The sequence below is a fragment of the Myotis lucifugus genome, unplaced genomic scaffold, assembly GCF_000147115.1.
Source record: "Myotis lucifugus unplaced genomic scaffold, Myoluc2.0 scaffold_178, whole genome shotgun sequence".
Lineage (NCBI taxonomy): Eukaryota > Metazoa > Chordata > Mammalia > Chiroptera > Vespertilionidae > Myotis > Myotis lucifugus.
The window spans coordinates 925,587-949,201 of NW_005871226.1; the positions used below are offsets into that span (position 1 = coordinate 925,587).

Here is a 23,615-nt window from a genome sequence, read left to right on the forward strand (position 1 = left end):
CCAACGCTGCGGCCCCAACGCTGCGGACTTTGTGGGGCGCAGATTTCCCCCCCCTGCGCGCATTCCTCTCTCCAACCTGAATTGCAAACCGCACCTTTAGGGGAAATCTAACCTTTCCGTGAGGAGAAGCAGGGCTCGTCATAGTCGCGCTGCTTGAGATCCGTGAGATCCGTTGTTTCCGGGTTGGATGCCGTGTCTTTGGGTGTATACCTTTCCAGTAACAGCCACTCAAGATGTTGTGGTCTCCGTGGCTGAGCCGGCGCTCCGGGAGAGATTTCAGCCTCAGTCTCCAACCGTCCCCTTTCTCCGGAGTCCTCTGTCTTTCCCGGCTGCAAACTGTCTCTCAGCTGAATATCCTCTGCTTATTCGGGCTGTATGTTACCCGTTTCAGCTGCTTACCCTTATCTGCTCCGGGACAAGGCACGGGACATCCATCTATACCTCCGCCATTTTCTTCCCCCCCTCTTTATTTTTCTTAAAATGAAATTATCTTAATTTCATTTTCTGATTGTTCGTTGCTAGTGTGTAGAAATACAGTTGATTTTTGTCTATTGATCTTGTGGCATGCAACTTTGCTGAACTCATTTATTATTTCTATTAGTTTCTTAGTGTATTTCTTAGGGTTTTCTACATCAAGGTCATGTTGTCTGTTTAACCAGTGGATGAAAGACACTGGGGGGAGAAGGGAGGGCATTTGCCGGGTAGTAGGGGAGGCCGGGGGAAGGTCAATGGGGAAAGAAAGGAGACATATGTACTACTATTTGTAATACTTTAAACAATAAAATTAAATTAAAAAAATAGAAAGACAGTTTACTTTTTCTTTCCAATCTGGATACCCTTTTATAAATTTATTTTGGGGGGCTTACTGGGCCTGGCTAGAAATTCCAATGTAATGTTGAATAAAAGTGGTAAGAGTGGACTTCTTTGTCTTGTTTCTGATTTTAGGGGGAACGAATTCAGTCTTTCTCCATTAGGTTTGATGTTGGCTTTAAATTTTCATACATGCCATTTATCAGGTTGAGAAATTTTTCTTCTCTTTCTAGCTTTTTGAAGATTTTTGTCATGAATGGATGCTATATTTTATCAAATGCTTTTTTTTTGTATCTATTGCAATGATGATGTGGTTTTTATTCTTTCATGTATTACATTAATTGACTTAAGAATATTAAACCAGCCTTGCATTTTTGGGATAAAGCCATTTGCTGATGTTGCATAATCCTTTTCAGTGTGTTGCTGGATTCATTTTGCTAGTTGGGGATTTTGTGTCTTTTATTCATGAGGGATATGGGTCTGTTCTATAGCTTGCTTGTGATGACTGGCTTTGGTATCAGGCTAGTATTGGCTTCATAGAGTGAGTTGGGAAACATTCCCTCCTTTTCTATTTAATAAGATTGCAAAGGATTGACATTTATTCTTTAAGTATTGCTAGAATTCATCAGTGAAGCCATCTGGCTTGGACTTTTCTTTGTGGGAAGATCTTTGATTATTAATTTAAACTTATTTATTACAGGTTTATTCAGATTTCTATTTCTGCTTGAGTCAGTTTTGGTAATCTGTGTTTTTCTAGGAATTTGTCTATTTCATCTAAGTAATCAAATTTGTTGGCATACAGTTGTTTATAATATGTTCTTGAAGATAGCTTCTTTTCTTGAAGATATATGTTCTGTTTAACCTATTGAGGATTTTTTGTTTTGTGTCTAATTTTGTTTTATCCTTTTTCATTTTGCAAATTCTCTAAATATCATGAGGTTTTTTTTCAGAGCTTGCTTGCTTATTTTATGAATACAATAATCTCTTGTCTCTTTCAATTACTAAAATTAGTATTTTTCATTCTCTTAAGTTTCTTGCATCAGCCTTTCCTTCAAGGTTAGTTGCTCGTTGTGTTTATCCAGGTAGTGCCTTTACATTGATGATTTTCTTATACCGATTGCTGTTTAAGGTTGATTTGTATTTATCTTTAGGATTATCTGAATTTATCACTGTTGGATACACTGAGCTGTTGTGAAGGTGTGGTGTGATATCCTAAGGGAGAAGCGGACTAGCCAGCCACAGGTCTCTCCAGTTCTGGTGTGCTCTGAGTGTTGTTGAGTGGTCTGCTTTCCTCCTTCAGTAGAAGAAGGAGGGAGTAATAGACCAAGTGCCTGGATGCATTTGGCATGGTCATGGTCATGGTTGTGCCAAGTGTCTCCCCACACTAGGATGTTATGGTGACCTGAAGATAGCTGGGGCATTGCCCTGGTTTTTCTTTCTGACCCCCAACTCACTCCACAGAACTGTCCTTTCCTACTGCAGCCTCGGACAGATGCCTCAGCCAGCTGTTGAGCAGGTCGTGAGGTACTTCCTGCTATCCATCACTCTCCCCAGGCCTGTTCTGGCTGCCAGCCTCTGTTGGATTATTTAGGTGTCAAGTGGTAAAGTGTATGTAGTCACTTTGTCAGTCCCCTCCTTCTCCTATATTAGGATTAGGATACAGGTGTCTGAACTCCCGTTGTTTGGTCAGATTGACCATATCTGTTTTACAATTTCTGGAAATTCCTCAATACTTTAGAAGTATCTCCCAATACTTCTGATAGCATCTTTCCTCTTATCCCATACTCCTGTTAATTTAATCTTTCAGTGTAGTTTTGAAGGGGAAGAGAGACACATTTGTTCAGTCTTTTTTTTTTTTTTTTTTTTTTTTTTAGTCTTTTTATAGTGAACAGATTGTTTTTTGTAAATTATTTTGGGTATTACACTTTGTGTGTGTTGTGCTTTGCTCTTTTGCTGTATAGTTGGCCCTCCATATCCATGGGTTTTGCATCCATAGAATGTAAGGCCGACTAAAGGACTTGAGCATCAGTAGATACTAAGGGAGGACTAGCCATCTTCACAGGAACAACATGTATATCCCATACATCCAAAGTAATTTTGGTGCAGTCATAACTAATGTAGTCATTTTTAAGTTTTTCAGTTGCAGTCTGTATAGAACAACTCAAATACCTACAGCAGTGGTTCTCAACCTTCTGGCCCTTTAAATACAGTTCCTCATGTTGTGACCCAACCATAAAATTATTTTCGTTGCTACTTCATAACTGTAATGTTGCTGCTGTTATGAATCGTAATGTAAATATCTGATATGCAGGATGGTCTTAGGCGACCCCTGTGAAAGGGTCGTTCGACCGCCAAAGGGGTCGCGACCCACAGGTTGAGAACCGCTGACCTACAGGGTTAGGGTAGAGAACGGGTGGTAAACAAGACAGGTACCGGCTATGGACAGTTTCTGAGATAGTAAAAAACTATATCATCCTGATCAGGCAAGAAAGACCTGCAATAGTTGCAAAAAAGTAAATATTAAATGTTCTCATAAACACACAAAAATGATAATTATGTGATGTGATCCAGGTGTTAGCTAATGCTATGATAGTAATCATTTGGCAATATATAAGTGTATCAAAGCAATATGTTGTACACCTTAAACTTACACAATGTTATATGTCACTTATATCTCAGTAAAACTGTTTACACCCTAGCCTGTTTTGCTCAGTGGTTAGAGCATCGGCCTGTGGACTGAAAGGTCAAGAGCACTTATCTTGGTTGCAGGCTCAGTCCTCGGCCCTGGTTGGTCAGGGCATGTGTGGGAGGCAACCAATTGATGTGTCTCTCTCACATCTATGTTTCTATCCCTCTCCCTTCCTCTCTTTCAAATCAATAAAAATATATTTTAAAAAATACTGGAAGGAAAAATTCCAGATGTGAACAGTGATCTCTGGATTGTGGAAGTATATGTAATTTTCCTGCCTTCCTTACAGTTTTCAAATTTAAGTACCATAAGCATATATTGTTTTTACAGTGAATAACAACAAAAATTATTGTTTTTACTGGCTATGGACTTTCTTCTTGCTATGGTATATTTCTGAATTTCACACACTAGCTCTTTTTCAAACTAGTTTTTCGTGAGCCAGTTTCAATGATTTTGTATTTAGAGGCAATAAGGAACTTAGGTAGTTGCAAATAATCTTGTGGAACTTACTCCATCAGTTGTACAATGGGACCAAAAAAATTATTTTTCTTTCAGCTTGCCAGTGCAATGGCCACAGCAAATGCATTAATCAGAGTATCTGTGAGAAGTGTGAGAACCTGACCACGGGCAAGCACTGCGAGACCTGCATATCTGGCTTCTATGGTGATCCCACCAATGGGGGGAAATGTCAGTGTAAGTCAAATCCATCCATCAGGATTACTGACTGCAACCCAGATGTAACACAGTGCTTCTCTTTTACTTGAATATCTAAAAGGAGAAGGAAGCCAATTGGTTTTGGATATTGTATTTCTTAAGTCATACAAGAAAGAGGCTTAAAGTGGAGAATGCATTAACTCCATCTGTTCTATGTTGCCTCCTGGAATGGCGCACCGGTTGAGTGTCAGGTTAGATGACCATAGGCGGGGGGTGGAGGTGGGGGTGGTCTTTGGACTATTGAGGGAGCCCAGACAAAAGGCTCAGCAAAAGCCTCGTATGGACCCTGGTTGGGGAGGGAGGGTGAAGAGGAAGGGCTGGGAGTGGGAAAGCCCTGGGGATGGAGAGTGGAGAAAGTGTCTTCAAGGCTTTCCTCTCCTCCCCCATGAGGAAGCTCAGCAGAGGCCTGAACATGACCTCTGCCCAAGGCCTCAGGTAAGGAGACCTAGGAATGAAGGCATCTGAAGTTGGAATGCAAATATGTGAAAGAGGTGGCCAACCAGGGGTTCCTGACACTTTGGCTGCAACTCCCCTCAGAGACTTCCACCCAGGCTGGTATGGGAGGGCAGCTTTCCCTCTAAGGCCTGCGGGGAAAGGCTATGGTTGGAAAAAATGCATGTAGGTTTTTAACCAGAAGCCGGACTCCTCAGTCAGTACTTCTGGTGTGTTTTAAATATTTAAATAGTCCCACATTTCCCCATGCATGTCAAATAGATTTCTGTAAGCAACAGGATATTTTATTGTTAGAATATAAATTATGTTTTTTATAAGTGACCAGTGATACCAATGAACTTATTTTTGGTTTGTTCTAGTTTCCATGAAAAGACCCTTCAGGTTCTGAGCAGGAAAATAATAAGAAAAGAAAATCTCCGCTCATTTGGTTGTTAAAATTAGTAGTGCACACCAAGAAGACACCCCCTCCCCACGGCCTGGGCGGGATGCTCCCAAGCTCTTGTTTCCCGGACATCTGGACAGGGGCACATGAAAGTGTGTGAATATGTTTTTAAAAGGTTTCATAGTAAATTAGTCTGCCCCTCTGCTTTCTCAAAAGCTTACAGAGCTAGTGGCTGGTGGGTACAGGCCGAACCTAATTCTGCCGCCAAGCTCCTTCACATGGCTCTTGAGAAAGGTCTGATCCCAGAGCAGCCAGGAGAGAGCTGCGTCCTAGCGGTATATCCCTTACCCTTGCTAGGGTTCAGTTTCCTCATCTGCAAATATGGGGACGTTGGACTGAAAGCAGTCAGAGAATGCATGACACATAGTCATCACTCAGTAGATGTGAATAATTATTATTACTTTTCTAATGTCATTTTCTACCACTCTTAAATAAAATTTCTTGCTCAGATTAAAAAATCTTCAGTAAAAATATTTTTCTTCTCCTATGAATAGACTTCATCCATTAGACAGTAATCAGAGTACCTAAACCTATTGATAATTGTGTACAAGGCATTGTGCTGGCAGCCACCCGAGACGTAGGGGCTTTTATTATCCCTGTGATCAAGGAACCTATCTGCCCAACTTCCTACTGCAAGATGGGAACCACATCCAGGATGTGTGACTTTAACTACTGGGCCTGGTTGTGCCTCCAAGCGCCTGTACCAATAGCCAGGTCTGCTGGATCTGTGCCTTGTCTTCATCCCCAGATCTTCATCAGCCATCGAGGAAAATTACATTCTGCTCTGTAGCAGTTGTGGGGCCTGAGTACTTTTGTCCATAACTTAGAGCTAATTTTATTTTTTAGGGTCTCAATCCACAATAGAAAGCATGATTTTAAAATACTGTGAGTGGCACTAAGTCTTTCATGTTTTCCTCTTATAATTATATAGTCCTTAAGCTAAGGATAAAAACAATGATTTATTGAATGCTTACTGTGTTTCATTCATGTATTATCTCATTTAATTTTCACAACAGTCCAAGAGACAGGTACTATTATCATACCCATCATATAGATGTGAAAACAGAGACTTAAAGGAGCTAAATATCGTGCCTGAAGTTACAAAGGAGCTAAGTGGAGTGGACTGTATTCAAACCCAGGCAAACTGACTTCAGGCCTTTGCTTTTTTGTTAATATACTGTACTTCCCTCTCCATACTCAACTGAGCCAGCAGTTGAACACTCATGTTTCTGAATGTGCATCCATTCTCTTAACAGCTTTACTATTCTGTTTCACAGGTTTCTTTGGGTGATTATTTTCTCTGCAAAATTTATTTTAAAAGTGCACCTATCTCCAGCCTAATGCCTTTAATTTTATTCACAGAAAAACAGGGTGTAAAATGAAAAGGAATTGAGCAAAAAAACTCACTTATTTCAACTAACATAAAATTTATCATGTCTCATACTTATCCTATACTAGAGGCCTTGCTCCTTACCGCCCACATGCTCGCTGCTCCTTACTGCTGGGCTCACTGCTCCTTAGTGCTGCCGCAGAGGCGGGAGAGGCTCCCACCATCGCTGCTATGCTCACCAGCTGTGAGCCCGGCTTCTGGCTGAGCAGTGCTCCCTTTGTGGGAGCACACTGACCACCAGGGGGCAGCTCCTGCATTGATGTCTGCCCCCTGGTGGTCAGTGCGCGTCAAGTGACCGGTCATTCTAGTCGTTCTGCCATAATGGCCACTTAGGCTTTTATTATATAGACTAGAGACCTGTTGCACGCAGATTCGTGCAATAGGCCTTCTTTCCCTTGGCTGCCAGCACCAGTTTTCCTCTGGCACCCGGGACCCAGACCTTCACTCTGGCCACCACCTTCCATCTTCGCTCTGGACACAGTCTTCGCTGCAGCTGGAGCCTTCAGTCTTTGCTCCTCGCTCCGGCTGGAGTCTTCAGTCTCTGGCCAGAGCTGCTCCTGTAGCTCCTTCCGCCCCCCACCCTCTCCCTCATAGCTTGATCGCTGCTTCGCCTGCAGACCTCGCCGACGGGTTCCTGGGTCCCAGGGGGCCGCCTTGCCTGCGGCCCGGCTTTCCGATCACGATCACGATCACGGGTGGCAGGCAAGGCGACTCCTGGGTCCCAGGGGGGCCGCCTTGCCTGCGGCCTGGCTTTCCGGCGGCCCCTGGGGTCGCACACGGGGGCCTGGATGGCGGCTCCTGGTGTCCCACCCTGCCTGCAGTATGCAAATTAGCCACCATCTTTGTTGGCGGTTAATTTGCATATCGTGCTGATCAGGCAATGGCAATGGTAGCGAAGGTACGGTTAATTACCATGTTTGTTTATTATTAGATAGGACTAGAGGCCCAGTGCACGAAATTCATGCACTCGGGGGGGGGGGTGTCCCTCAGCCTGGCCTGCGCCCTCTCGTAGTCCAGGAGCCCTCGGGGATGTCCCACTGACAGCTTGGTGTGGGAAGCAGGCCTCAGCCGTCAGTCGGACATCCTTAGCGCTGCCAGGGAGGCAGGAGAGGCTCCCACCACCACCACTGTGCTCATCAGCCAGCCCCCTGTGGGAGCACACTGACCACCAGGGGGCAGCTCCTGTGTTGAGCATCTGCCCCCTGGTGGTCAGTGTGCATCATAGTGACCGGTCGTTCTGCCGTTCGGTCAGTTTGCATATTAGCCTTTTATTATGTAAGATAATAAAAGGCTAATATGCAAATTGTCCCCTCAGGGGTTTGACTGACCGGGAGTTCGACTGCTCGCTATGATGTACACTGACCACCAGGGGGTAGCGCAGAATGAAGGAAGGCCCCGGCCAGCAACCAGCAGCTAGGGGAAGGAAGGCCCCGGCCGGCAGCCAGAAGACCCCGATCGACCCTGATCACTGGCCAGGCCTAGGGACCCTATTTGTGTGTGAATTTCATGCACCAGGCCTCTAGTGTGCTGGATTAAAAAAAGGTAGAGAGATGTTGATGGCTAGAGGAGAGAAGTGACAGGAGTAGTTTTTTATGGAGGCCAAGAAGAAGGCAAGGAAGGCTGTTGAGTCCTGAATAGCCTCTGAAACACCAACCTGCCATTGGAATCCCACCCTACTTCTGAGCCCTAGTGGGGTTTGAAATGTGACCACTGTGGAGAAGGCACCTCAGCTGAGGCTGAGTGCAGCCTGACCAACCCTCCCCTCAGACTGTCATCAGAACATCTCCATGGGGGCAGGGACTGTGTCTGTGTCCTCACACCCAGCGACTGGCACACTAGAGACACTTCATTAAATGTTTATTGAATGAATAGAAGAATTGTAATAGTGGAAAACACAGTCTATTAAAAAGATAAAAATTGGGATTGCTTCAGATGGTGGTGGAAATGACTTTCCTCCTGTCCTTTGACTTTGGTTCCTTTAATGTTGCCTTTACATTATTTGAGATAAATCATTAGCTGAAAAAAAAGAATCTTACTCATTAAATGCTTTAATTTTAATCTTTCATGTCAAATCCAATTGAAATTAATTAACTTGTTTTAGAAAAAGTCTCTGATAGTAATCTTTTAAGCCAGTTGTGACCAACATTCCTTTTCCTCCTTCCAGTATGTAAGTGCAATGGTCACGCGTCACTGTGCAATACCAACTCGGGCAAGTGCTTCTGCACCACCAAGGGCGTCAAGGGGGACGAGTGCCAGCTGTGAGTACCACCCTCCCAGGACCCCTGTCACAGGCCATGCCTGGGTTTAGTGATTGAGTCAGGTCATCTGGGTCTATGCCTTGTTGCCATGGGCTCTAAGGGATCCCAAGTTGATTGATTTGGAATTTTGCTCTTTCTACTTCAGACAGGTCTAACTTGGTCAACCTCCATAGTGAGTAGGTTGTCAGTTTAGCAGCAGTTCCTTAATAACTCTGACATTCCCTGGGTTGCTGACTTGGATTAGTTGTCTAACTTCAGCCAGTACTCGGTTTTTGTCATGTCAGGAGATTGAACCCTTTTTCAAAAGAGAGTTGGAAGAGCTGGTATTCCCAGATAGTATTTTATTTGGCATTTTGGTTGTCTGATAGTGGAGGTGATCCTCTCTGGCCTTTAACACATCCCACCCTGTTCTAGCATTTTCCTTGATGAAGTAGATGAGATATCTTCCAAGGGAGAGTCTGGGGTCCCCACCTATGAGGATGCAAGCAGATGTGGGGTTTCAGCCCTGGCTGTGCCTCCACTGAGCGGGGTCCTCTTGAGGTGAATCACTTAACTGTGCTGAATCTGTTTCCACCTCTTTCAATAGTGGGACTAACAATAATTGTTTTTAATGTCCTGGGATGTTGAAAGAAGAGAGATGGTTCTCTAATTTATATATTCCTGTCTGCCTCACCAGAAAACCTCATAAAACACATACTCCAGGTTTACTCATTCTCTCAAGAAGAGACTTAGAAATGTTTAGTAGTATCAAAATATTGAGCTGATGCAAGCAGATGTGTCATTGGTAAGCAAAGTTATGTAACCAGTGATTGAGGCTTGATAGTGGTGTTCAGGAGGGAAATGCTCTGTCTACATTTTCTAGTTTACATTAGTGCATATATGTTTATTGGTTTTATGCTGCCCTGAAACCAGTACGTGAAGAAAAGTATAATCAAAGGTCAAATTTAATTTTTGAGTCCAGGTTTCTTTAAACAGAAAAATGTTATAGAGCAAAATTAATCACTCCTGTCCTCAGTTTTGATACACAGCAAAGAAATGGGGAATAGGCCCAGTGAAAGACTTTCTTTTTAAGAGATTTAGGTATAAACAAGTGCTGTTAATCACCCTTTATAAACAGACACATATCCCTGTATTATTTATCTGGGCGAAGTGCTTGACCCAAGCTTTCCCCTTCTTTTTCCATAGTTCATAGCTATTGTGCTTGCCTCAATGGTTTTGCTGATGTTCATAGATAATACCTATGAGGAAATTAATAATTTTTTTTTAACTAGAACTTATTTTTCTCTAGACTGGTGAACTGTGTCCCAGGTTTGTTTGTTTTTTAAAAAAAGGTTCTTTGTGTTTAGCCTTCTTTTACTTGTATTTAAAGAACAGGATCAGTTTATCCAGGGAGAATAGGAAAGAGGTGAAAAATGAATATATGAAAAATGTTTTAACTGCACTTTTAAAAGAATAGTTCATATAAAAGTAAAAATGTGTTTTTCATGATTATAAGTAGGATCTAGATATATTATATTTGGGTTTATCTCATTTGTTTGGCAAATGTTTCTCAGTAGGTGGTTGTATGAACTCCTGGGCAGTCAGCATTAAAAATAAATGCAAATTCTTGTTAGTTCACTTGATTTGAATAACAGTGAAGAATGTAATTATATGTACTGACTCAAAAATGGTAGTTTATATTAAAGGGTCTACTTGATTTTAAAATGAATGTAGATTCTCTTTTAAATAGCAATAGAAAATAATCTTCATTTTTCCCCCCCTAGTTGTGAAGTAGAAAATCGATACCAGGGAAACCCTCTCAAAGGAACATGTTATTGTAAGTGTTTTTGTAATTCTTGTCTGTCTCTAGAAGCAAAGTAGTTCAGTAAAACTTCATTATTGTCTTTAACATTGTTTGAGAATGCTAAGTGCTGTAGGAATATAGCAATGATCCATGGAAGTGTCCTCGTTTTTGATGTGCTTACATTCTATTAAGTTGAATACATTTATGGGCACAATTTTAAACTACTTTAATTGTGATTATAGTTTATGTTAGTTTGACCATAGCAGATATCAGGGAAGAGTACAGAGATATATATCTCTGGGGTTTTTTGCTTATGTTCCCTGGAAACCTTGTTTCATTTGCCATTACCTGGTTGGGGTCACCATATTTGTATTTTTTTTTATCTTAAAATATAGTTGAAGTTATCATTCTCTCTGAAACTGATTTGGCTTACCCACCTCTTTAGGAACTAATATATAAAATGAAATCTCTAATGATTAACTTATACTGAAAGGTAAATCTGGCAAAGTGACCAGGTCATTATGGGTAAATACATTGTCTTCCAGAACCCACATAGCAGGCCAGATTATGGAACCAGAGAAAAATGAGTTAATGTTTAGCATATACACTCTAATTATATACTTGCTTTCCTGGGTTGAATAGTGTCCCCTCAAAATTCGTGTCCAACTGGAACCTATAAATGTAATATAGTAGTATATAGATACTTTATAGGGTAAAAAAATTTTTCCCCTAGGAGAAAAGAGAAAAACTTTATGACCTTGGGAAAAGAGTTCTTAGATATGATTCCAAAAGCACAATTTATAAAAGAAAAAGTTGTTTATTAGGACTTATCAAAATTTAAAACTTGTATTTTAAAAACACCATTAAAAAATAAGCCCTGGCTGGTGTGGCTCAGTAGGTTGGAGCATTGTCCCATACACCGAAAGGTGGCAGGTTCACTTCTCAGTCAGGGCACAAACCTGGATTGCATCTGGTAGGGGCACATATCAGAGACAGACAATTGATGTTTTTTTCCTCTCACATAGATGTTTCTTTAAAAAAATTTTTTTAAATAAAGCCACAGGCTAGAAAATATTGCAAAGTATATATATTTTTAAAATTTTTTTCAAGAATATATTTTTATTGACTTTAAAGAGGAAGGGAGAGAGAGATAGAAACATCAATTATGAGAGAGAATCATTGCTCGGCTGCCTCCTGCATGCCCCCCACTGGGGATCGAGCCTGCAACCCAGGCATGTGCTCTCACCCAGAATTGAACCATGACCTCCTGGTTCATAGGTCAACACTCAACCATTGAGTCACTGCGGCTGGGTGCAAAGCATATATTTGATAAAGGTCTTATATCCAGAATATATGAAGAACTCTTACAATTGAATAAGGAGACAATTCCAGTTAAAAACAGGCAAAGATTTGAATAGACATTTCACCAAAGAATATATATAAACTAGAGGCCCGATGCATGAAATTCATGCAAGGTGCTCGGCCCTCACAGCCACGGTGGCTTGCCTCGGTCCTCGCAGCCCCAGCTTCGTCCGGAAGGTTGTTTGGCTGTCCAGTATAATTAGCATATTACGCTTTTATTATTATAGATGGCCAATAAGCACATGAATAAATGGATAACATTAGACATTTGGAATATATGTATTAAAACCACAGTGAGATACACTTGTAGAATGTCTAGACTCAAAAGCCAATACTGTGGATTTAGAGAAGACAACTGGAGTCTCACATCTGCCCCTATCATGAGAAAAGCCTGGCCTCACCAGACATATAGTTGGAAAATGGAGTATTTTAATTACCTTTTCACATAATTATGGATATTATGCTTTGATACTGTACCAAAACCAGACAACTGGCTATTCTTTGTGGGAATGTGAAATAGTATAGCCACTTTGGAAAACCATATGGCAGTTTCTTAAACAGTTAAAAGTAAAATTGCCAACAACTCCCCATTTATAACATTACTAGTATATGCTTAAGTACAGCCTAGTTTGTAATAAATAGATGTTCAATTAATATTTGTAGGTAGGTTAGGTTGGAGCTTAAAATCTCAACCAGGATAATGGTATAAGGAGGGTTTGGTGGGTATATCCAAACAAAATGATACTGCCCTTGATTTCCTTTGAAAAACCCCCAGTCCCTGGGTATAAGTGAGCCAAAAGTGCTTTCCTGGTATTGAATATTTATGAGATAATCAAAGTGTGTTTCTAGAGACCTGTTTTGTTTTACTTCAACTTTTAAATACACATGTCTTTCTTATCATAGATACCCTTCTTATTGACTATCAGTTCACCTTTAGCCTGTCCCAGGAGGATGACCGCTATTACACAGCCATCAATTTTGTGGCTACACCTGATGAAGTAAGATTTAAAAGTCTTTTTTTTTTTTTGTCATTATGGATAAAAGCACTGCCTTAACAGTGGTCTCCAGAGTGGAGCACACAGGATGATGTTTAGAGGTACAGGGAAGAAATGTTAGATCTATATTTTATCGCCTTTCCACCTAAAAGGCAGGAACGGTTTTAAGATTTACCAGTATCAGATACACAGACTGACATTGACTCCACAGATACTTGATTTGCCCATCAGCCCATTGCATCCCTGTACAGAAAAGGAGAAGAGACTGCAAGGGTAACTCCCCCATCAGAGGAGCAGATCGCAAAGCCTAGATTTACTCTCTCAAAGTAGATCAGAGGCTTAAAAAGTACTCACCAAGAAACTGCAGATTGAAATCAATACCAGTGGTCAAGGGAGGTGGCAGGGGTGACACTTCTCATAGAATAAGTTGTTAGCCTCATTCGAGTGGAGGTAAAAACAGCGAAGGTTTAGTTATTCCCAACAAGAAGTTAGCCAGAAATAATTGAAATTATTAAGATGACTATTTGAAATGTGGATTTATATCTACTGACGTTAATAATGAACCCCATCTTGCCATAAGGTATTTCCTAGTGGTAGAAGGGTGCCAACACAGCATGACATTTAAAAGTGAAGCATCTTGAACATAAAGACACATCTGCACAATTTCTTCAATGAAATATAAAGTTATTCATTACCCACTCCAATACATAATGCAGTTTTTCTAAACTTGATGATAAATTACTTAGGAGCCTCCTTAGAAGTTTCTTATTTCTCATCAATGTACTTTAAATGAAAATAGTTTGTGGGAAAACTGTGTAGGGATATCATTTCAGGGGCTATGTTAAATGGAATTTTGAAAAAAGATTTTAGGATAAGGTTATAGCAAAAGGACCAAATATGAAATTTATTTACCGAACTTACTCATAAGCAAGTGGTTGAAGTGCTCAGTCTTTCAGGATATAATTGATGTTGTTAATTTTATTTTAAATAAGCAAGTAGGCTCTTGGTAATACTTCTTAGCAATGTGGGCAGTGACCATGAAAACCTTTGGACCTGCCTGTTTACCTTATGAATATTTAATAGAGGTATCCAGTGTGTATCTTCTATCTTTTAAAAAAGCACTAGGTTCCAAATTTATTGTCCTTTCTGTGGAATAAAGTACTTGTTAGTAGTGTGCTGCCAACAAATACTAAAATTAAGCATTTGAGCTGTCCCTTCAAGGGGACGGTGAGGTTTCATTAATAAATGAGAAGATAACTGCTTTGTGAGAGAAACTTCTGGTTTGGAGATTCCATTTTGAAAACGTTTCCATTGAAGTTTTGTCCTGTAGAAACTATTAAAACAACACCCTTAAAAATCTTAATTTTCTAATGTTTTGTGGTATTACAAAATGAAGAATTTCAGCAGGATTGGATCCATTTGTAAAATGTAAAAATACAACATCTGATTTATTTGCAAAAAATAATTCTTCGACAATTGTCAGTAAAAAGTAAAAATTAGTATTAAAATTTACCCAGCATGGCTAATAGTATACTTCTCCCAGTTGCCACAACACCATTCTCACAGATATTTTTTCAGTCACTAAAACCAAAATATCAAAATAAGTTAAACTAGCTCTTCAACTTGCTATATCTCTAAGTGGTAAACAAGATTTTCAAAGTTAATAAAATACATTTAGTCATCTTTCTCTATGTGAAATAATATTTTTAGTTAGAGAAAAATGTTATTCAAATCATGAATGAATACCATCAAATTATGTTTTCATTTAGTTTATTTCAGCTTCGTTTGCTTTTTTAAAAACCATTTCCATTTTGGAGAACTTTACACTGTATGTAATCTATTAATAGTTCAGAAGTACATAGACTGAATTTATAAATACATTTAAAGTGGGACCCTTGATCAAGTATTGAAACGGCTGCCCAGAGGTTTCTTAGGAGGCTGATTTCCCTAACATAGGTCACAGGATGTAAGTCATTGTTGTCTGGCGAGGCTGTTTTTTTAAAGATATATTTTTCATGGAGTTAGGCATTTGATAAATCATTCAATTCCATGCATTTTTATGGGAGAGAAATCAAATGTTTTGGGAGTATATTATATTGGTTAGAAATTTTACTAATCTATAAATGTCAGTTTCTGTTAAGACGTAAAATATCTGCTTTCTAATTAAGAAGGGTAAAAGTAATAAAATTTAATTATTGCATTATTTTAAAATCTGGAAACTGTTCTAATTACTTTCCTAATTATCTGTATCTCTCATCAGCAAAACAGGGATTTGGACATGTTCATCAATGCCTCCAAAAACTTTAATCTCAACATCACCTGGGCCGCCAGTTTCTCAGGTAAAAAACTTACCTAGTGAAGACCTTCTGCGTGAAGATAATAGATTAAGAATCGTGATGTAGGAGTTGAGAAAAGGGGTTCTGGAGAGAGACAGATGGGTTTGAAACCCCGCTTTGCCGCTTACTAGCTGGGAGCCTTAAGCAAATGTCTAAATCCTTCTCTAGATTTTAGGGTTATTCATTGTAAAGAGAAGTGTGGTATAGATTAAATTAGGTTCTACATGCCAGTGCCTACCATGTCAGGCTCAGTACATGCTCACTACCTGCCCCACTACCACCACCAATAGCATTGCTGCAGCTGCTGTTCTGGCACTGCCATCATCATCCTCATCAGTGCTTCAGAAGTGAAAAAGGCAAATGACTCAAAGTTTCAAGAAATGGAAACATTTAAAATAGAATGAGATTTTAGTAGGTACAGGGAAATGTACTTTGGAGATTAAAACTATCTTGTTTATCTTACTATGAGTCACTAAAGAAGATGTGCTGGGGCAGAAAATCTGCTAAAACAGTGAAGGGTGGACCTTATGTAGTGGTTAAGAGCATAGCTTGACAGACCTGGGTTTGAATTCTACCTGTTACTGTACTGTTGGGCAAATTACTTAAGCTTTCAGACCCAGTTTCCTCGTAAAAAACACCTAGCCATGCAGAGTGTTGTGAGAATTAAACAAATGAGATCATAAACAAACTACTCAAAGTAGTACTTGAAACACGGTAAAGTCTCACTAAATGTTTCATCATTATTATTACTATACAATACTGGTTTTTTGTTTTGGGTTTTTTGTTGTTGTTATTGTTTGGTCTTTGATTTTTTGTTAAAACACAACCAATTAGACTGAAGCAAGATAAAATCATTATCTTTGCACGTCACTTTATGTTTATCATGTCTTAAAAGACTGTCTAGAATTCAGAAAAGATTCAGAAACTTGCAGGGATGAGAGACTTTTAAGAAAAGGTCTGAATTATTGGAGCATTTATCTTGAGAAAGGCAACATCTCTGAGCATATGATGATTTACAATGACTATCTCAATGAGAACCTGACAGTCTGGGCTCCAGTCACAGGATTTGATTCAGACATGGGGAAAATCTATTTAATGAATCTTTATAGACACTAGAATTCCCGGCAGAGGGGAAATATGGAATGTTGAAGGACTTTTGGGAATAGGATGCATTTATACCACATTGGGGGACTTAAATACTGTTGTAGCTGGTGGCAGAAGGGACTGAGTGACGTTTAGAGCTCGGTCCTCCCTGCCACTGTTGAGACTTGAGGATACTGTTAGTTAGGAAGTGAGTGGTGAATCAGTGTCCCTGGGAGGGGCGATATGGAGCACTGACAAATAGGTATAAAGGGAAAATGCAGAGCAATTGAAGTGTTATGGGCAGAGTGGATGTCATTGTTATTAATAGGACTCTAGTGCTATCTGTATTTTCATGGCCATGTGCAGCTTGGAAGGGAATTGCAGGGATTCCTAGTAAAATCATTCTAATTAAGGGCACGGGCTTGTATATCAGCCTTCCCAGCTTCAAATCCCAGCTCCACTTCTTACTGGCTGTGTGACCTGAACCAAGTTAGTTACTTAGTTTCTCTGAACCTTAGTTTCCTGATCTGTAAATGAGGATAATAGAGTTATTGTTAAGATTAAATGAGATTGAGCTCTTAAAGGCTGTTCCTGGGACATAGTAAGTGTTTAGTAAATGCTAACTATTATCCTTATTATTAATGAAGGTAGATTCTGCCCCCCATACCCCCTAAAAAGTCTCTTCTGTTTTATTCTTTTCTTCCTAATAGCTGGAACCCAGGCTGGAGAAGAGATGCCTGTTGTTTCGAAAACCAACATTAAGGAGTACAAAGATAGCTTCTCTAATGAGAAGTTTGATTTTCGCAACCACCAGAATATCACTTTCTTTGTTTATGTCAGTAATTTCACCTGGCCCATCAAAATTCAGGTAAGATGTGCTTTTTGGTCTCATTAGCAGACATGGTGAACTCTCTTTAGTAGAGACTAAATTCACTAATTTGGAACCTTCAGTAAACAAGGTATACAGTATTGCTTTGCCTCTGTAAATCTATAGCAAAGGAGTGCTGAGCACATGAATACCATAGAAGATTGTAGTGGAGATGGTGTAAATCACTCATGAAGGAAAGCTATCAGCACTTTTGAAAGCAGGGTGGCATGTAACAAATTTGATCATTATAACTATAATTTCTTCATTTAGCACTCGCCATGTAAAAGTTTGTAGAGCTACATAAAGAGCTTCAATTCTGGAATGAATAAGATGGATATAAATGCACTATAAGTTCACATTAAAGAGCCCAGGCCTTACAGTCAACCAGATGAGGTTTTGAGTCCTAGCTTGCTCCTGTACAGTTCAGGTCGCCTTTCCACAGCTCAGATTTTTACACTTGAATGTGAAAGGATTCATGTTACCTGCTGCAGCCACTGCTCTTATCCATCTGCTCATTTTCTCTTTCCAGACCCATGGACTCCCCCTTTTCCAAGGTCCAAGTTTGTGCTTTTTATAATTGTCCTTGAGGAAGGCCTTAATACTTTTTGCTTTTACCCCCTTCATTTTGGGTAAATGTGGAATTTACGGATGGGTGGACTTTCAGGGACTGGTTCACCTTTAGCCATAGGAGCATGGTCACTGGACTAGGGTTGTGGCTGTTTGCTGAATTTCAGAAGCATGGTCAACTGAAGCAAGTTCTCACAGATCAATTAGGATGGGTTTGCAATCTAATTCTGGTAGTTATATGTTCATGCCTCAGGGCTGTGACTAAAGAACAATCTTTTCCATTCTGAAATGTGGAGGATAGGCTCTGTGTTATATTTTTTCTCACCACCCTATCTAAATGGTCTTCAAGTTCATCCTCTAATTGGCTTCTCCCTTTGCTCTGGCATAGTCTGCTTCCCTCCTCAGCCAGCCCTCTTGTAAGCATTGACCACATTCCCTATTTCTATTTTCTTTTATTCATTCATCATCAGCCAAAAACAGTCTGCCTTCTCCCCTCAGCACATCCTGAAACTGCCCTGTCTTAGTGAACAACGGTGACTGAATTCTCCAGTCCCCTCTCCTTCGTAAAGTGATTTGAATTACTGTCTTCCTTGCCTTCCTGGTTCTTGCTTTCCCTGATTCTCTGGCCAGTCTTTTTAGAGAATCCTCTTCTTTAAACATTGGGTTGTCTGGGATTCAGGTTGGTTCTCTTCTGTCTTCATCCCAGTTTCTTTGGATAATTCCATCCCATTTGTAGGTACTAGTCTGTACTGGTGATTCTCAGTGCTCTGTCTTCAGCCCAGCTTATACTTGAGTTCCAGACCAGTAAGTACTCTTGGTTGCTGCCTAAACATCTCTACCTGGACATTCACAGGCTCTCTGCACTCAGCACATAGTCATTCTTGTGACCTTAGCCCCAAACCCTGTGCTTCCTTTGTCTCTGAATGGCAGGCACCACAGATTCATTGTATTGCATAAGCCAAGTCCCAGGAAGTCATTTGCATTCCTGGGATAAACCTGACTTGGGCATGATGTGTCATTTTCTTTCTTTAAGTATTGCTGTATTCAGTTTGCTAATGTTTTGGTTAGAACATAGTATCTATTTCATGAGTCAGAAAGTCTGATAATTTTCCCTTCTTGTCCTTGTTATTGTTTTTATATCAAGGTTAAATTAACCTTTAATAATCACCGGCGTTTTCTTTCTCATTTCTGGAAAAGATTATATAAGATTAAATTACGTGAACCTTAAAAAGGGACATCTATAATACTTTCAATAATAAAGAAAATTTAAAACACTATCATGATAAAAAAAAATTACATGAACCTTGAATACTTGATAGATGTCCTTTAAAATCATTTGATTCTGGTGTGTTTTTTTGTTTGTTTGTTTGTTTGTTTTAAAATTAAATCTTTATTGTTCAGATTATATTTGTTCCTCTTTTTTTCCCCCCCTAACTCCCCTCCTCCCAGTTCCCGCCCCACCCTCCGCCCTCACTCCCCACCCACTGTCCTCATCCATAGGTGCACGATTTTTGTCCAGTCTCTTTCCGCATCTCCCACTCCCCTTTCCCCCCCAAGAATAGTCAGTCCATTCCCTTTCTATGTCCCTAATTCATTATAATCACCAGTTCATTCTGTACATCAGATTATTTATTCACTTGATTTTAGATTCACTTGTTGATAGATGCATGTTTGTTGTTCATAATTTGTATCTTTACCTTTTTCTTCTTCTTCCTCTTCTTAAAGGATACCTTTCAGCATTTCGTATAATACTGGTTTAGTGGTGATGAACCCCTTTAGCTTTTCCTTATCTGTGAAGCTCTTTATCTGACCTTCAATTCTGAATGATAGCTTTGCTGGATAAAGTAATCTTGGTTGTAGGTTCTTGGCATTCATCACTTTGAATATTTCTTGCCACTCCCTTCTGGCCTGCAAAGTTTCTGTTGAGAAATCAGCTGACAGTCGTATGGGTACTCCCTTGTAGGTAACTGAGTTTCTTTCTCTTGCTGCTTTTAAGATTCTCTCTTTGTCTTTTGCTCTTGGCATTTTAATTATGATGTGTCTTGGTGTGGTCCTCTTTGGATTCCTTTTGTTTGGGGTTCTCTGCGCTTCTTGGACCTGTAAGTCCATTTCTTTCACCAGGTGGGGGAAGTTTTCTGTCATTATTTCTTCAAATAGGTTTTCAATATCTTGCTGTCTCTCATCTTCTGGTACCCCTATAATTCTGATGTTGGTGCGTTTGAAACTGTCCCAGAGGCTCCTTACACTATCTTCGTATTTTTGGATTCTTTTTTCATTTTGCTTTTCCGGTTGGGTGTTTTTTGTTTCTTCGCATTTCAAATCTTTGACCTGATTCTTGCACTCCTCTGGTCTGCTGTTGGGTGTCTGTATAATATTCTTTATTTCAGTCAGTGAATGCTTAATTTCTAGTTGGTTCTTTATCACAACATCGAGGGTCTCATTAGATTTCTTGAGGCTCTCATCAAGTTTATCGGCAGTTTCTAGCAAATTATTGAAAGCCCTCAAAAGTGCGTTTTTTAGCTCTATATCCTCCATTTCTGTCATGTTTTTTTGTCTCCGCATTTTTTATGCTTTCTTGGTGCACCCCCTTGTGGTCTTTGTGCGCAGTCTTGTTGTAGTTAAGCCTTAATTGTTGTCGGCAATACTAGGGGTGAATTGACTTCCAGGCTAACTGGCTATGAGAGTCAGCTGTGTCTGCAGTGGGAGAACTTCTGTGCTGAATCTCTAGGGCGGTGCTAATCTAGCCTTTGCCTGAGGCTCTCCGGCAAATGCTTCTGTGCAGGGCTTGGGCAGGGCGGGTCCCAGGGAATCTACAGGGCGGGCGGAGGGAGCAGTTATGGCTGCTCTCAGTTCCGTCCCCAGCGGCTCTGCAACCGCTGCAAACCTCGGAGAGAAAGCTGTCTTCCCGCTTCTCCCGTTTGAGTCTGGGTCCCTAGAGACTCGCCGGGATCTGGAGCTCAGAGTCTGAAACTCCCTCCCGATTGAAACCAACAACCGCGCCCTCTGCCGCCGGCCTGCTCCACGCGCCCTCCGCACCTTAGTATTTCACTTCAGCACTGCGCCTCCTCTGAGTCTGGGTATGGATTTCTCTTTACTTCTAGTTGTAGAATCTCTCCTCAGCCAGCCTTCCTGTGGTTCTGGGTGATGTCCGTTCTGTCTTTTAGTTGTATTTTTGAATTGGTTGTTCGAGGCGGCAAACTCCGGCGTTAACCTATGCCGCCATCTTGGTTCCTCCCTTGATTCTGGTGTTTTATATGTGGAGATTTTTTTTTTTTAATCCTCAGATGAGGATATTTTTTCCATTGCTTTTCAGAGAGAGTGGAAGGGAGGGAGAGAGGTAGAAACATTAATGTGAGAGAGACACATCGACTGATTGCCTCCTGCACAGGCCCCGACGGGAGGCCAGGAGGGAACCGAAACCCAGGTATGTGCCCTGGACCTAGAACAAACCTGCGACCCTTCAGTGCATGAGCTGACGCTCTAACCACTGAGGGCACCGGCCAGGGCTATGTGGAGAATTTTTTAACTACTGATTCAACTTCTTTAATAGTTATAGGATATTTTGGATTTTCTCTTTCTGTTTGAGTAACAAGATAATTTTTGATTTCTTATATTTTTCAAATGTATTGACACAAAATTATTCACACTGTCCTTTTATCTAACCTTTGCATCATCTGTCCTTAAGTATACTGAATCATACACTTAAAAACAGTTAAATGGTAAATTTTATCTTATACTAGTATATATTTTACCCCAACAAAAATAGTTTTAAAAATCACAACAATGCCCTAGCCAGTTTTGCTCAGTAGATAGAGCATGAGCCTGCAGACCAAAGGGTCCCGGGTTCGATTCCAGTCAAAGACACTTACCTTGGTTGCAGGCTCCTCCACAGCCCAGGCTCTGGTCAGGGCTCGTGCAAGAGGCAACCAATCAATGTGTTTCACTCACATCCATGTTTCTCTCTGTCTTTTCCTCTCCCACTCTTTCTAAAAATCAGTGGAAAAATATCCTCGGGTGAGGATTAAATAAATAAATAAATAAATAAATAAAAATAAAAATAAAAATCACAGCAGGATTTTTTTTGTAAATATAGACAAGCTTATTCTAAAATTTATATGAAAAGACAAAGATTCTAGAATAGCTATAACAGTTTTGAAAAAGAGGAGTAAAGTGGGAGGAATCACTATATGCAGTGTTAAAGCTTACTATTTAGCTAGAGTAACCAAAACATTGGGTTACTGCTGGAGGATAGACACAGATCATGCAATAGAATGGACACAGATTAGAATTCTGAAGCCTGAAATAGATCCACATAAATATGTCCAACTGTTTTTTGACAAAAGTGCAAAGACAATTCAGTGCAGGAAGGATTGCCTTTTCAACAAGTAATGGTGGAACAGTTGGGCAACCATAGGCAAAAAAACGAACTTTGACATAAACCTCACAACTCTCTTACATAAAGATTAACTCAATATGAATCAACAGATTTAAATGTAAAACAAAGCTATAAAACTTTTAGGAAAAAATAGGAGAAAATCTTTACATCTTAAGGCTAGCAAAAGGTTTTTAGACTTGACAACAAAAACATGACCCATAAAAGGAAAAATTGATAAATTGGACATCAAAACAAAAAGGTTTTCTTCTGTGAAAGAACCTGTTAAGGGGATGAATAAACAAGCTACATACTGAGAGAAAATATTTTCAAACTATAGTTCCAACAAAGCACTTATGTCTGGAATATAAAGATAATTCTCACCTAGGCTGGTGTAACTTGATTGGAGTGTCATCCCATATACCAGAAGATTGCGGGTTTGATTCCTGTTAAGGGTATATACCTAGATTTTGGGTTTGATCCCTGGTTGGAGCATGTAAAATCAGTGAGCATGTCTTTGGTGAGGATTTAAAAAGAAAAAAGAAAAAGAATAATCCTCAAAATTCATTAAAAAACAAACACATCATCTAGAAAATGAATAAAAGACATAACAAAGCATTTCACCAAAAAGGATATACATATCCTATATAATAAAAGGCTAATATGCAAATTGACTGAATGGCAGAACAACTGGTCGCTATGATGCACACTGACCACCAAGGGGCATATGCTCAATGCAGGAGCTGCCCCCCTGGTGGTCAGTGTGCTCCCACAGGGGGAGCGCCACTCAGCCAGAAGCCGGGCTCACAGCTGGCGAGCACAGTGGCGGTGGCAGGAGCCTCTCCTGTCTCCACGGCAGCACTAAGGATGTCCTAACTGGAGCAGGCCTAAGCCAGCAGTCAGACATCCCCCAAGGGCTCCTTGACTGTAAGAGGACACCAGGCCTCCAGTGTCATATAGTCACATGAAAATATATTTAGCATCAAAAGCTATTAAAGAAATGCAAAGCAAAACCACAATGAGATATCACTATGCACCTATCAAAATGGCTAAAATTGAAAATAATAATACCAAATGCTAGAGAGGTTGCCAAGAAATTGGATCGTGTTTACATTGCGGGTGGGAAAGTAAGATGGTACAGCCACTCTAGAAAATAGTTTGGCATTTTCTTATAAAACTAAACTTGTTCTTATTATACAACCCAGCAGTTGCATTCCTGGGCATTTATCCAAGAGAAATGAAAACATTTTTTTAAAAATATGTTTTTATTGATTTCAGAGAGGAAGGGAAAGGGAGAGAGAGATAGAAACATCAGTGATGAAAGAGATTGATAGGCTGCCTCCTGCACTCCCCCCACTGGGGATCGAGCCCACAACCCAGGCATGTGCCCTGACCGGGAATCGAACCGTGACCTCCTGGTTCATAGGTCGATACTCAACCACTGAGCCACGCTGGCACACAGACACCTGTGCACCAACATTTATAGCACCTAT

General features: G+C 40.3%; 1 protein-coding gene across 1 annotated transcript in view; it reads left to right on the top strand.

Moving 5' to 3' along the window:
* The window catches only part of ATRN (attractin), a 145,714-nt gene that overhangs the window by 87,759 nt on the left and 34,340 nt on the right, over positions 1 to 23,615 (top strand). The window contains exons 20-25 of the mRNA XM_023760305.1: positions 4,055 to 4,192; positions 8,663 to 8,756; positions 10,520 to 10,572; positions 12,805 to 12,899; positions 15,157 to 15,235; positions 17,026 to 17,183. Coding sequence (XP_023616073.1) covers positions 4,055 to 4,192; positions 8,663 to 8,756; positions 10,520 to 10,572; positions 12,805 to 12,899; positions 15,157 to 15,235; positions 17,026 to 17,183 — 617 coding nt within the window. The remainder of the gene's footprint in view (positions 1 to 4,054; positions 4,193 to 8,662; positions 8,757 to 10,519; positions 10,573 to 12,804; positions 12,900 to 15,156; positions 15,236 to 17,025; positions 17,184 to 23,615) is intronic.